Consider the following 13,765-nt stretch of genomic DNA (forward strand, 5'->3'; position numbering starts at 1 on the left):
ATAATAAAATGCCATCAACACACTGGGCTTCATAATAAAATACCATCAACACACTGGGCTTCATAATAAAATACCATCAACACACTGGGCTTCATAATAAAATACCATCAACACACTGGGCTTCATAATAAAATACCATCAACACACTGGGCTTCATAATAACATACCATCAACACACTGGGCTTCATAATAAAATACCATCAACACACTGGGCTTCATAATAAAATACCATCAACACACTGGGCTTCATAATAAAATATCATCAACACACTGGGCTTCATAATAAAATACCATCAACACACTGGGCTTCATAATAAAATACCATCAACACACTGGGCTTCATAATAAAATACCATCAACACACTGGGCTTCATAATAAAATACCATCAACACACTGGGCTTCATAATAAAATACCATCAACACACTGGGCTTCATAATAAAATATCATCAACACACTGGGCTTCATAATAAAATACCATCAACACACTGGGCTTCATAATAAAATGCCATCAACACACTGTGCTTAATAATAAAATACCATCAACACACTGGGCTTAATAATAAAATACCATCAACACACTGTGCTTCATAATAAAATACCATCAACACACTGGGCTTCATAATAAAATACCATCAACACACTGGGCTTCATAATAAAATACCATCAACACACTGGGCTTCATAATAAAATACCATCAACACACTGGGCTTCATAATAAAATGCCATCAACACACTGGGCTTCATAATAAAATACCATCAACACACTGGGCTTCATAATAAAATACCATCAACACACTGGGCTTCATAATAAAATATCATCAACACACTGGGCTTCATAATAAAATACCATCAACACACTGGGCTTCATAATAACATACCATCAACACACTGGGCTTCATAATAAAATACCATCAACACACTGGGCTTCATAATAAAATACCATCAACACACTGGGCTTCATAATAAAATATCATCAACACACTGGGCTTCATAATAAAATACCATCAACACACTGGGCTTCATAATAAAATACCATCAACACACTGGGCTTCATAATAAAATACCATCAACACACTGGGCTTCATAATAAAATACCATCAACACACTGGGCTTCATAATAAAATACCATCAACACACTGGGCTTCATAATAAAATACCATCAACACACTGGGCTTCATAATAAAATATCATCAACACACTGGGCTTAATAATAAAATATCATCAACACACTGGGCTTCATAATAAAATACCATCAACACACTGGGCTTCATAATAAAATATCATCAACACACTGAGCTTAATAATAAAATACCATCAACACACTGGGCTTAATAATAAAATATAATCAACACACTGAGCTTAATAATAAAATATAATCAACACACTGGGCTTCATAATAAAATACCATCAACACACTGGGCTTAATAATAAAATATCATCAACACACTGGGCTTAATAATAAAATATCATCAACACACTGGGCTTCATAATAAAATACCATCAACACACTGGGCTTCATAATAAAATATCATCAACACACTGATCTTAATAATAAAATACCATCAACACACTGGGCTTCATAATAAAATACCATCAACACACTGGGCTTCATAATAAAATACCATCAACACACTGGGCTTCATAATAAAATATCATCAACACACTGGGCTTCATAATAAAATACCATCAACACACTGGGCTTCATAATAAAATACCATCAACACACTGGGCTTCATAATAAAATACCATCAACACACTGGGCTTCATAATAAAATATCATCAACACACTGGGCTTCATAATAAAATACCATCAACACACTGGGCTTCATAATAAAATACCATCAACACACTGGGCTTCATAATAAAATATCATCAACACACTGGGCTTAATAATAAAATATAATCAACACACTGGGCTTCATAATAAAATACCATCAACACACTGAGCTTAATAATAAAATATCATCAACACACTGGGCTTAATAATAAAATATAATCAACACACTGGGCTTCATAATAAAATACCATCAACACACTGGGCTTCATAATAAAATATCATCAACACACTGGGCTTAATAATAAAATATCATCAACACACTGGGCTTCATAATAAAATACCATCAACACACTGGGCTTCATAATAAAATATCATCAACACACTGATCTTAATAATAAAATACCATCAACACACTGGGCTTCATAATAAAATACCATCAACACACTGGGCTTAATAATAAAATATCATCAACACACTGGGCTTAATAATAAAATATAATCAACACACTGGGCTTCATAATAAAATACCATCAACACACTGGGCTTAATAATAAAATACCATCAACACACTGGGCTTAATAATAAAATATCATCAACACACTGGGCTTCATAATAAAATACCATCAACACACTGGGCTTCATAATAAAATATCATCAACACACTGAGCTTAATAATAAAATACCATCAACACACTGGGCTTAATAATAAAATATAATCAACACACTGAGCTTAATAATAAAATATAATCAACACACTGGGCTTCATAATAAAATACCATCAACACACTGGGCTTCATAATAAAATATCATCAACACACTGGGCTTAATAATAAAATACCATCAACACACTGGGCTTCATAATAAAATATCATCAACACACTGAGCTTAATAATAAAATACCATCAACACACTGGGCTTCATAATAAAATACCATCAACACACTGGGCTTAATAATAAAATATCATCAACACACTGGGCTTAATAATAAAATATAATCAACACACTGGGCTTCATAATAAAATACCATCAACACACTGGGCTTAATAATAAAATACCATCAACACACTGGGCTTCATAATAAAATACCATCAACACACTGGGCTTCATAATAAAATACCATCAACACACTGGGCTTCATAATAAAATACCATCAACACACTGGGCTTCATATGTAGTTTCAGGCAGTGCTGGAGGACTATGATGCTTTTTAAATGATGATGGATCATACATCAGGGGTAACAACTCTAATCTGCAGGTGAACTGCATTGTGGGCGAGGACAGACTCCAGAGCGTCCTCTAGTGGTGCGTTCAGGGTACAGCAGGTGTGTTCGTACCTCTGAAGTTCACGGTGGAGAAGCTCTGCACAGGCAAGGTGTGAAGGGACGGAAACAAAAGCATTAGATTCAAAGTCATATGTCACACACATGAAATAGATATTAATGCATTAATGCACAAGCAACAAATAACTTTTCTAGTCTCGGCTTGCTGAGATATAAGTTTCAACCTCACGACTTCTGATTTAATTCATAGAACAGTACATTACTGTGTAGTGATGGTACGCTACATATCTTTAGTGCTCTATTACTATTAAAATCATTATATTTCTGGTTTATTTAGACTCAATTCCCATACAGTGAGATTCCAGTATGTTCAACACTCCCACCGCTGCTCCTGGACTGCAGCATGTTGCTCTCACGTCTATTAATAGTGTGTGTGTGTGTGTGTGTGTGTGTGTGTGTGTGTGTGTGTGTGAGTGTGTGTGTATGTTCTCGTTCCCCTGGGCTTCCTCAACAGCAGGAGAGACGCTGTGAGCTGACAGCTGATCTAAACATCTCTTCATCGTTTTCAGCCTCTCCTCGTCTTCCTCGTGGTCCATGACCATATAAGGCCGGTTCCTGTGGTGCAACACGATGAACGGTCGCATCTAAAGAAATGAAGAAGTAAACTGATATGAGTCAGAGAGACGGATAGAGAGAGATACAGACTGAATAAAGTAAAATCAGAGAGTTGAAATGCATTATTTGGATCTGAACTGTAAATAGCCATCCTGACCTTTGACCTCCCTGAACCTTATCTTTGGCGATTGTTATCTTAAATTTAGAGCATTATATATATACTCTACATTATTGCATTATTATGGGAGTGAGCTATATTGACCCCTGGAGAAAGATAATAGACAGTTTGGTCAAATGTGTAATATGTATAAACTAATCATATCATTCCTTCAGCTGTTTATTCTGTATGTATGTTTCTATTACTATCTTAGTGTATTCACTACACACTGTCCATGCTGGTAATACTGCTCTACTGTATATATCCAGGCTACTATTTATGATGTATATTATAGCTATATTACCACTAGACATATGTACATGCTTTGTTTGCACATACATTGCTCGTTGTCTGTACTGTGCAATGAATAAATCCATTTCAGTAGCTCTAAACTAATGCCTCCTGCTTCCCCAGTCTCTACTCGTGGAGAGGATCAGGAGGGGATATAAAAACAGATGGAAATAAAAACAGGTGAGAATCTTAACGGCTGTAGTTACACCGCCGGGGCGCTAGGTGTCACTGCGGCGCGCTGTCCGGAAACAAGCGACCGCTTCTTCCCCGGTCAGCAGATCTATTTCCGACTGTCAGCGCTGCGCCGTTGAACCGGAGTTCATAGTTTGAAAGTGCCGTTAATGCAGGTGAGTGCCATAAAAACATGATTATTGTGGCCGCGGCATGTGGAGGTGCTGCTCCCTCACTGAGAGCTGCTTTGACTCGGACCAGCGGAGCGAGAGGAGCGGAGGAGGAGAAGAAGAAGAAGAGAGCTCGAGCTGTCTGGTGCAGGTCAGCTAGCGAAGCGTAGCGGTGCGTCCGTTATCGGACAACCTTTGGCTTCAGGGGAACAATTTTAATAACTTATTAAGCTCTTTTAAAAAAAATGTTTTTACTAATTCTATTGTCTTATTGTATTTACGTCTGGTCGATATGAAAAGTACAGAAAGAAAGATTTTGTATCTATATTTATAGTGATGCTCCTCCTCCTCTCTTGCAGAGTGCGATGATGAAGAGCTCCAAAGAGGCCGTGCAGTCTGCAGCCAAAGAGTTCCTGCAGTTCGTCAACAGAGGGGTGTCTCCCTATCACGGTGACGTCACCACACTTCTTATTCTAGTAGTACAAATACCACACACTGTGAAAACGGCGCATTCAAAACTGTCGTTTTTTTAAGTATTAAAGGCATTGACTGTGCAGTAAAAATGTTTTATGATTTAATAGATTAATATTTATGCATTATGTTGTTTTATGTGTCGTGTATTTTACTGCTGTGGTCGAGAAGACTTTGAGCTCGAGATAAGATAGTCTTATAAAGAGATATTTCGTAACTTGTGTCTGACCTTTGACCCGCGACCTCTCGGTCCCAACAGATCTTTCTTAAATGAGCAGCTGTAAAAAGAAGCAATAAAAAAAGTACATTTCACGTGTTACTGGAGTGCTCGGATATGTTACTAGTATGCAGAAACATCAATTCAGGGACGGAAGAAAAACTGTTATTTATATTTTGTATTTCAAGAATTATTTTGTCACATTTATTCCGTGTTTACAGCACACGTTTGCTCTTTAAAGCTTATATTAAGACATACTTTGGGACTCGTAGAAACCTGATATAAACGTGGCTCTCTTCTCTCCGTCCCTCTAGTGGTTGAAGAATGCAGGCGCCGTCTGCTGCAGGCGGGCTTCATCGAACTGAAGGAGGCGGAGCAGTGGGACATCAAGCCGTCCAGCAAGGTGGGTTCGGGCTCCCGGTCCTCTGGAAGCGTTCAGGGGGCAAAGCGGCACATTAGCAGCTCCATTATTCTATTTGCAGGACTTGAAATGTGCATTTTTCACTCTGATTTAGTCAGTAAATCTGGTGAGAGTGAGAGATTTCCGAATACAGACATGTTAACTCCTTTTCCATGAGCTATATAACTAATATCTGCACATGTTTTTTAGTTTAATAATCCATATTTACCTCCCGTCCCCCGTCTCTTCAGTACTTTGTGACCAGGAACTTCTCCAGCCTCATCGCCTTCGCTGTGGGCGGACGCTTCCTGCCAGGAAACGGCTTCTCCATGATCGGTGCCCACACAGACAGCCCCTGCCTCAGGGTGAGAGCCCGCCCACTTCCACCTGTCAATCACTATCCTAAGCTTCCTTGCGTCCCTAGAAAGCAGCGAGAATACCCTCCCAGTTTAATAAAAGGTGCTTTGTTGTCAGTGAATCGGCCGTTGATTCTTACACCAGGCCGTCTCTCTGAGCCTCAGGTGAAGCCGCGGTCCAAGAGGACGAAGCAGGGCTGCCTGCAGGTCGGCGTGGAGTGCTACGGAGGCGGCATCTGGAACACCTGGTTCGACCGCGACCTGACCATCGCCGGCCGCGTTATGGTCAAGGTACCAGGATTACTGTAGAATCTGTTCCGTTACAAGCACCGAAGCTCTTTTATACACTAGTTTATAGTTTCTTTCTGCTTTGATGAGACACATTCTTTGGGGTTATTTTGGGATGTTTCTCACCAGTGTGTGTCGTCCTCCTTCAGAGTGACGGCCGGCTGGTTCACCGGCAGTTCCACGTGTCCAGGCCGCTGCTCCGGATCCCTCACCTGGCCATCCACCTGCAAAGGGACATGAACGACTCCTTCGGGCCCAACAAGGAGAACCACCTGTCAGTGAATCCGTGCATGTAGAGCCTCTGAGACACGTTGAGTTCAGAGGAACGAGGGAGATGAAGAGAGTAGCAACCATTTCATACACTGCAACATTATTAGAGGTTTTACTATCAGACATTAAGTCAATAAAAAGTGTGAAAACAAGCAAAGAGAATGACAAAAAAACAACACAATATTGTGTTTAAATACACATTTTACTTACAAACTGCTTGTTGTTCTGACTTTATTCTCTGTTAGATTTATTTTTTATGTTTATGTGTTTTTTCCAGCGTGCCGATCATCGCCACCGCCGTCCAGGAGGAGCTGGAGACGGGCAGTGCGTCCTCCGGAGACGCCAGCTGTGCCGTCACCACGGTAACGCAGACCCCAGCTGGTATCCCAACACGTGAATGTCGTCTCTGTCGGCTTCACTGTCCGTCTCTGCTCTCATTCCTCACGTTTCAGACTTCTTCTGGCCTCATAACTCCCAGAATAATTTACTTTTTTTAACCTCAAAGATGTATATTATGCAACCCGTTGTGGGAGCTGTGTGACGGAGTGTTGCGTGGTCCCTCTGCAGGCGGAGAAGCACCACCCGGCGCTGGTGAAGCTGCTGTGTTCAGAGCTGGGCGTGGAGCCCGAAGCCCTGCTGGACTTTGAGCTCTGTCTGGTCGACACGCAGCCCGCGGTGAGACTTCCTGTTTCCTGTATTGATCCAGTTTGACCCCCCGAAGTAAAAATAATGAATAAAAATAATGAATAAATAAGTGATCAAAATGTATCATCTATTTGACTACAGATTAATATATAAATATATGTATATTTATATATATTAATTATTATATATATATATATATATTAATATAGAAATATATTTATATATATTAGTCATTATAATATATATATATATATATATATATATATATATTAGTTATATATATATATATACATATTATATTATATAATTCAAAAAAATGTGTATGTGTATATATATATATATATATATATATATATATATATTATTACTTTGCCTGAAAACATCTCGTATTTTTCTTTCTTTCTTATTTCTTGACAAAAAGTAGAATTACATTTAAGACTAAATGATGAAGGAAAAATGACATCATCATCATGACTTTAGCACTTAAAGTAGCCAGTTAAACATATTCACGTGATCATAATGCAGAATGTTTATTCCAGGTAAAATAAAGATAAAACACCAGGAGACTTCACTGCAGAACCAGTAATGATGATGAGATGTTGAATAATCTTTTAAAATCATATTCCATCAGTAGTACCTTTTTATAGACTTTAAATTAAACCACACATCTTGTGTTTCTCTTCTCCTCTCGGCAGGCGTTGGGAGGCGTCTACGAAGAGTTCATCTACTCTCCTCGTCTGGACAACCTCCACAGCTGCTACTGCGCCCTGCAGGTCAGACTCCTCCTCCTCCTCCTCCTCCTCCTCCTCCTCCTCCTCCTCCTCCTCCTCCTCCTCCTCCTCCTTCAAGTTCTCGGCTGTTTGAACCAGCTGCCACGTCCTGAAGCGTTTGAAGCTTTTAGCTAATCAAGTGTCTGACGTGTGTCTGTCGTTTCTGTTGTGTGTCTGTCGTGTGTCTGTTGTGTGTTTGTCGTGTGTCTGTTGTGTGTTTGTTGTGTGTCTGTGTGTTTGTCGTGTGTCTGTTGTGTGTTTGTCGTTTGTTTGTCGTGTTTCTGTCGTGTGTCTGTCGTGTTAACCAAACACAACTCCACCCTCCTCCTTCCGCCCGCCAGGCGCTGGTGGAGTCGTGCTCGGGAGACTCTCTGGCTAAAGACCCCAACGTCCGCATGATCACCCTGTACGACAACGAAGAGGTGCGTGTGAGCTGTTGTTGTTGTTGTTTAGTTCACACACACAGCGTGTGAGAAATGGAAAGAATACACACCTGTATTTAGGATTGTTGTGTAGTTTCTGAAGACGGATGAATAAACAAACACAGGTCTGTGTGTGTGTCTCTGTGTGTCTGTGTCCTGCAGGTGGGGTCAGAGAGCGCTCAGGGGGCTCAGTCCAACCTGACGGAGCTCATCCTCAGCCGCCTCTCCTCCTCCGCCTCCAACCTCACCGCCTTCCAGCAGGCGGCGCCGCTCTCCTTCATGATCAGCGCCGACATGGCGCACGCCGTGCACCCCAACTACCAGTCAGTGTCCACACACACACACACACACACAATATCTGCTGTGAATTGTGGCATTACATTTTGTAAGTTTGCGTTCAACATTTTAGAGTAACTATATTTTATTTGACATAATATCTCTTTTATGTATTTTTTTTTTTCTTCATTACATTTTTTTCTTTACAATGTGGGATTCTTTTACAATTAAAGATCAATCAAAATCTAATTAATACATTTAAATTTCTTAAAAATAAATGTGTCCGATAAATAAATAATAAAGAAGTATTACTGCGATAGTTTAAACGGATATTAAGAAGATGTCTTTATCTTATCTGTACATTATTATTTTATTATACAATCTTTAGAGTTTATTCTGTTCATCAGGGAGAAGCATGAAGAGAACCATCGTCCTGCTTTCCACAAGGTGAAGATTGTTTTTGTTTACTCATTTAAAAAGGACAAAATGCACATTTTGGATCTAGTGGTTTCCAATGTTATGTATTATTGAAGAAAAAATACAAAATATGTTCTTTTTATTTTCTAGTGACACAAGATCCAAAAAAAGCTTTTTGATGAGCAGTAATTAGTTTTTTTTTAACTTTCATAAACAAAATCGACACGTGAATCATTCGTGGAAACAGACTCGCCTCCTTTTAGAAAACACTAACTTCATCCGGATTAATATGATATTTTAATATATTTATATCTAACCTTTTCAGGGCCCAGTGATCAAGTTCAACAGCAACATGCGTTACGCCACGACGGCCGTCACCGCCTCCGTGGTCAGAGAGGTCGCCGGCCGCGTCGGCGTGCCGCTGCAGGTACACGGCGAACTGCGCCCTGAAACCTGCAGATGAATCCTTCAGCAGCACTCCTAAGGTCACGAGCACGGAGATGAATGTCTTCGCTTTGGTGAGCGTGACCTTTGACCTTTCCTCCCCACGCAGGACGTGATGGTCCGTAACGACAGCCCCTGTGGAACCACCATCGGGCCGATCCTCGCCGCCCGCCTCGGCATCCCCGTGGTGGACATCGGGGCGCCACAGCTCTCCATGCACTCCATCAGAGAGATGTGCTGCACCTCCAGCGTCCTGCAGAGCACCACCCTCTTCAAGGTAGCCCCCCCCCCCTCCCCTGCCACATTTTCTTTTTAATTTCACGTCAGTGTTTCCAAACCACACTCCCACTTCCTGTCCCACTTCCTGTCCCGCTTCCTGTCCCACTTCCTGTCCCACTTCCTGTCCCGCTTCCTGTCCGCTTCCTGTCCGCTTCCTGTCTGCAGGGTTTCTTCGAGCTGTTCCCCATCGTGAGGAGCCTGCTGGTTGTGGACTAGAGCCGGGACGACCCACAGCCGAAGGAGGCAAAGGACGTTCAACATGTAATGGAAAGAATATCGACGTCATTGAAAATGAGAAAATCCTCTCACGACTCATAAATGTATGATCTTTTCATACGAACTGAAATTGTTTAGAAAACAAATAAAATACGGGACGTTTTTTGTCATTATCTCCTGTTTCTGTTAGATTTCTCCTCTTTGTTTGGTTAATAATCAGGAAGGTTTCATCCTGCAGGGGAAGCTGTGATTTAATTCCTCGTTAATAAAACCAGATGTGCCGTTCTGTTAAGTGTCTGGATGCTTATTAGGCAGAAATGAGGTGGACTTCAGATCCCCTGAACCATTATTAGGCAGAAGGAGGTGGACTTCAGATCCCCTGAACCATTATTAAGCAGAATGAGGTGGACTTCAGATCCCCTGAACCATTATTAGGCAGAAGGAGGTGGACTTCAGATCCCCTGAACCATTATTAAGCAGAAGGAGGTGGACTTCAGATCCCCTGAACCATTATTAAGCAGAAGGAGGTGGACTTCAGATCCCCATGAACTACGTCATGATATAGGAGATGGGAACTCCTCCACACTGCAAAAAATTAGTCCTGATATTTACTAGAAACAAATAATCTGCAACCGTGCAAGTTGAAGCAGCAAATACTACGTCAGTGTTCAGTACATATTATATTTTCATCAAATGCAACGAGCATGATCATATTTCATAATACCAAAAACACCTGCAACAAACGAGGGTCTGAATGAAATACCTGAGTATGTATGTTTTTATACTGGCTAAAAGAAAATACACCCCAAAAAAAGAAATGTATTTTGTATTAAAAATGAAAAAATACAAGAATAAGCTATAAAATATAGAGAAAGTGCTCCGCCAATTAGCACATGCAATATATATGAACTTAATATAATAATAATAGTTGGGCTCTGAATCTGCAGACATATGCATACTTTTAGTAAAGGAAAAAATGATCTGTTTATTCTATTGTAATCCGTTTTGTCTTTTAATGGCTTAGCTCTGAATATTTCTTGCAGTGTGGCACCTCCTGCACACACACACACACACACACACACACACACACAGACACACACACTCCCTCTCCATCACTCCCGAGCAGCAGCAGCAGCAGCAGCAGCAGCAGCTTCTCCTCCGAGATGGAGAGCTGGTAGTAGAGCAGCAGCAGCAGCAGCAGCAGCAGCGGCCGCTCTCCGCTCTCCGCTCTCCCCTCCTCTCCCCTCCTCTCCCCGGTGGGTGTTGGATGTACCATGAGGTCTCCGCGGCTCTGGGCGGCTCTCTGCCTCCTCCTCACCGCGTCCTGCCGGCTGTGCGCGGCCGCCCGACACGGTAAGACGCATCAGAAGCGATCCAACGCAGATGGAGACGGATGCACTTCCCCCTTTAGAGCGAGGCAGGGACGAGTCCCCGCTGTGTTCCCATAGCAACGGTTCTACTTAGCAGCGAGTTTGGCGTGACCGTGGAACACTTCGTGTCACAGGTGTTCTCTCCTTTAGCACACACATCAAGGGTATCGTAACAACTGCAGTTTTTACAAAGGTAATTTGGTTGTTTTCCTTATAAAAATGGGCTTTAAGTTGCTCCATATGTTCAGTCCTTAATATATAAAGGAAGAGCATGTTGCATCCATTATTAATATCGATATTAAAAACAATCTAAGCTGCCGAACTTCCTCTGATATTTGATGCATTTCCTGCCTCCGTCAGTTTACTCCGGTGCTTTTAAATTGCGTCACTGAGGCGAACGGCCTGACCGCGGGTCAGCTCGGTGTGTCTGAATCATTGTGTTGTTCAGTGTGCAGAGACAGCAACACACACACACACACACACACACACACACACACACACACACACACACACACACACAAGCAGGAGAGGGGTAGAGAGATGCTTTTGTTTTGTTTTGAGCCAATTTATGATCATATTAAAATAAAAAAAATAAAAAATGTTAAATTATTTTTAAAATTATTGTTAGTTTTAACTATGTACTGGCTCTGTGGCACTCTGAGATTCTTGGATGAAGAGTGCCTTACAAATAGAATGCATTATTATTATTATCTATGTGCTGCTTACATTATTTCAGTTTTACTTAATAAATTCTACGGTGAATACAGAGGAAGTAATCATGCCAGTATGGTCATAATTACAGTATCCAGACTATATAAATAACCATAATAAAAACAAGATAGAATAAATGCTCTTTGTTATACATCCAGATAAGAATATTAAAGGAAACAAACACCATTTAGTGTCTTGAGCTAAATGGGGTTTCTAAAGGCGGGGTTGCAGTAAATATTAAGAGACAAGAGAAGCTGAATACTTCTTTTCTAAAGCATCCTGTTGCATTGTTGTTGAATCCCCACAACATTCTGGAGCATAATATAGAAATCCATCAAAGGAAACCGGTGAAACTGCTCAATCAAATACACGTCAACTGCTCTCAACTGTAGCCTCGGGGCCCCTGACTGATTATGGAGCTATTATAGAACATTATTATGCCAGTAAGTCCCTATAAAACTTTAATATCCGGAGAGGAACATTTCAGCAAACAGGCACAGCTTCATAATTCACAGTTAATTTGTTTTACAAGATGAAAGATCTCCTCCTGATACTCAGGTTTATTGTGTGAAATATGGTGATTTGCATCAGGGGACGTGCTGGGACATGCTGCTCATAAAATTATGAATATCGAAGGCAGTGAGAACTAAAACATTATTAATGACCCTGAACTGTAATCACTTCGAGGGGTTTGGAACCAGAAAAGAGATTTCTGATTCCAAATTATGAGAGAAAACGAAGTGAGACAATAATACCCTGTAGGAATATTACAGCCGTGTATTCGGACACCTCAGTTATGACTCACGACTGACCTTTCAGCGCCGTCTGCTCACACACAACAATGGCTTCCTGTCGCCTTGATGCACTAAACACAGTGCAGCGTTTCAGCACCACGGACAGCAACAAGCCTGAGTGTTTCAGCACCACGGACAGCAACAAGCCTGATTGTTTCAGCACCACGGACAGCAACAAGTCTGAGTGTTTCAGCACCACGGACAGCAACTAGTCTGAGTGTTAAAGCACCACAGACAGCGACCGATATGCGTGTTTAAGCACCACGGACAGTGACCGATATGCGTGTTTAAGCACCACGGACAGCGACCAATATGCGTGTTTCAATACCACGGACAGCGACCGATATGCGTGTTTAAGCACTACGGACAGCGACCGATATGCGTGTTTCAGCACCACGGACAGTGACCGATATGCGTGTTTCAGCACCACGGACAGCGACCGATATGCATGTTTAAGCACCACGGACAGCGACCGATATGCACCACGGACAGTGACCGATATGCATGTTTCAACACCACGGACAGCGACCGATATGCGTGTTTCAGCACCACGGACAGCGACCGATATGCATGTTTAAGCACCACGGACAGCGACCGATATGCATGTTTAAGCACCACGGACAGCGGCCGATATGCGTGTTTAAGCACCACGGACAGTGACCGATATGCGTGTTTAAGCACCACGGACAGCGACCGATATGCATGTTTCAACACCACGGACAGCGACCGATATGCGTGTTTCAGCGATACGGACAGCGACCGATATGCATGTTTCAACACCACGGACAGCGACCGATATGCGTGTTTCAGCACCACGGACAGTGATCGATATGCGTGTTTCAGCACCACGGACAGCAACCAGCTCAGTGTATTAAATCCTTTTTACTCATCATTAGAAATAAAAAAAAAAACTGTTAAAATTCATGCTATTTGCTGTAATCTTCAAGCATTACTGCC

The 13,765-nt window shown here is 41.5% G+C and overlaps 2 protein-coding genes across 3 annotated transcripts in view; both read left to right on the plus strand.

Annotated features, from left to right (window-relative positions):
- Positions 1–4,379: 4,379 nt before the first annotated feature.
- Positions 4,380–10,106, plus strand: dnpep (aspartyl aminopeptidase). 2 transcript variants are annotated; one of them, XM_034549182.1, is made up of 15 exons: positions 4,380–4,468; positions 4,822–4,912; positions 5,465–5,553; positions 5,802–5,915; positions 6,072–6,197; positions 6,344–6,468; positions 6,742–6,826; positions 7,032–7,139; positions 7,805–7,882; positions 8,221–8,301; positions 8,464–8,624; positions 8,985–9,024; positions 9,320–9,421; positions 9,548–9,715; positions 9,883–10,106. In XM_034549182.1, exons 1-15 carry the CDS (start codon positions 4,463–4,465, stop codon positions 9,931–9,933), a joined length of 1,425 nt encoding a protein of 474 aa, XP_034405073.1. In that variant the 5' UTR covers positions 4,380–4,462; the 3' UTR covers positions 9,934–10,106. The 2 variants fall into 2 exon arrangements, with proteins under 2 accessions (XP_034405073.1, XP_034405065.1); XM_034549174.1 differs by lacking the exon at positions 4,380–4,468 and adding an exon at positions 4,506–4,613.
- A 1,101-nt stretch (positions 10,107–11,207) lies between these two features.
- ptprnb (protein tyrosine phosphatase receptor type Nb) overlaps positions 11,208–13,765 on the plus strand; it is a 29,474-nt gene continuing 26,916 nt past the window's right edge. The window contains exon 1 of the mRNA XM_034555867.1: positions 11,208–11,286. Within this exon, the coding sequence (XP_034411758.1) occupies positions 11,208–11,286 (79 nt within the window). The remainder of the gene's footprint in view (positions 11,287–13,765) is intronic.

The sequence above is a fragment of the Cyclopterus lumpus genome, chromosome 2 (genome assembly GCF_009769545.1).
Source record: "Cyclopterus lumpus isolate fCycLum1 chromosome 2, fCycLum1.pri, whole genome shotgun sequence".
Taxonomy (NCBI): domain Eukaryota; kingdom Metazoa; phylum Chordata; class Actinopteri; order Perciformes; family Cyclopteridae; genus Cyclopterus; species Cyclopterus lumpus.

Coding starts and splice junctions, on each gene's coding strand:
- dnpep (XM_034549174.1), top strand. CDS start 4,506: ATGTGGAGGTGCTGCTCCCTCACTGAGAGCTGCTTTGACTCGGACCAG. Junction 4,614..4,821: donor GCTCGAGCTGTCTGGTGCAG/GTCAGCTAGCGA, acceptor CCTCTCTTGCAG/AGTGCGATGATGAAGAGCTC. Junction 9,422..9,547: donor GCGTCGGCGTGCCGCTGCAG/GTACACGGCGAA, acceptor CTCCCCACGCAG/GACGTGATGGTCCGTAACGA.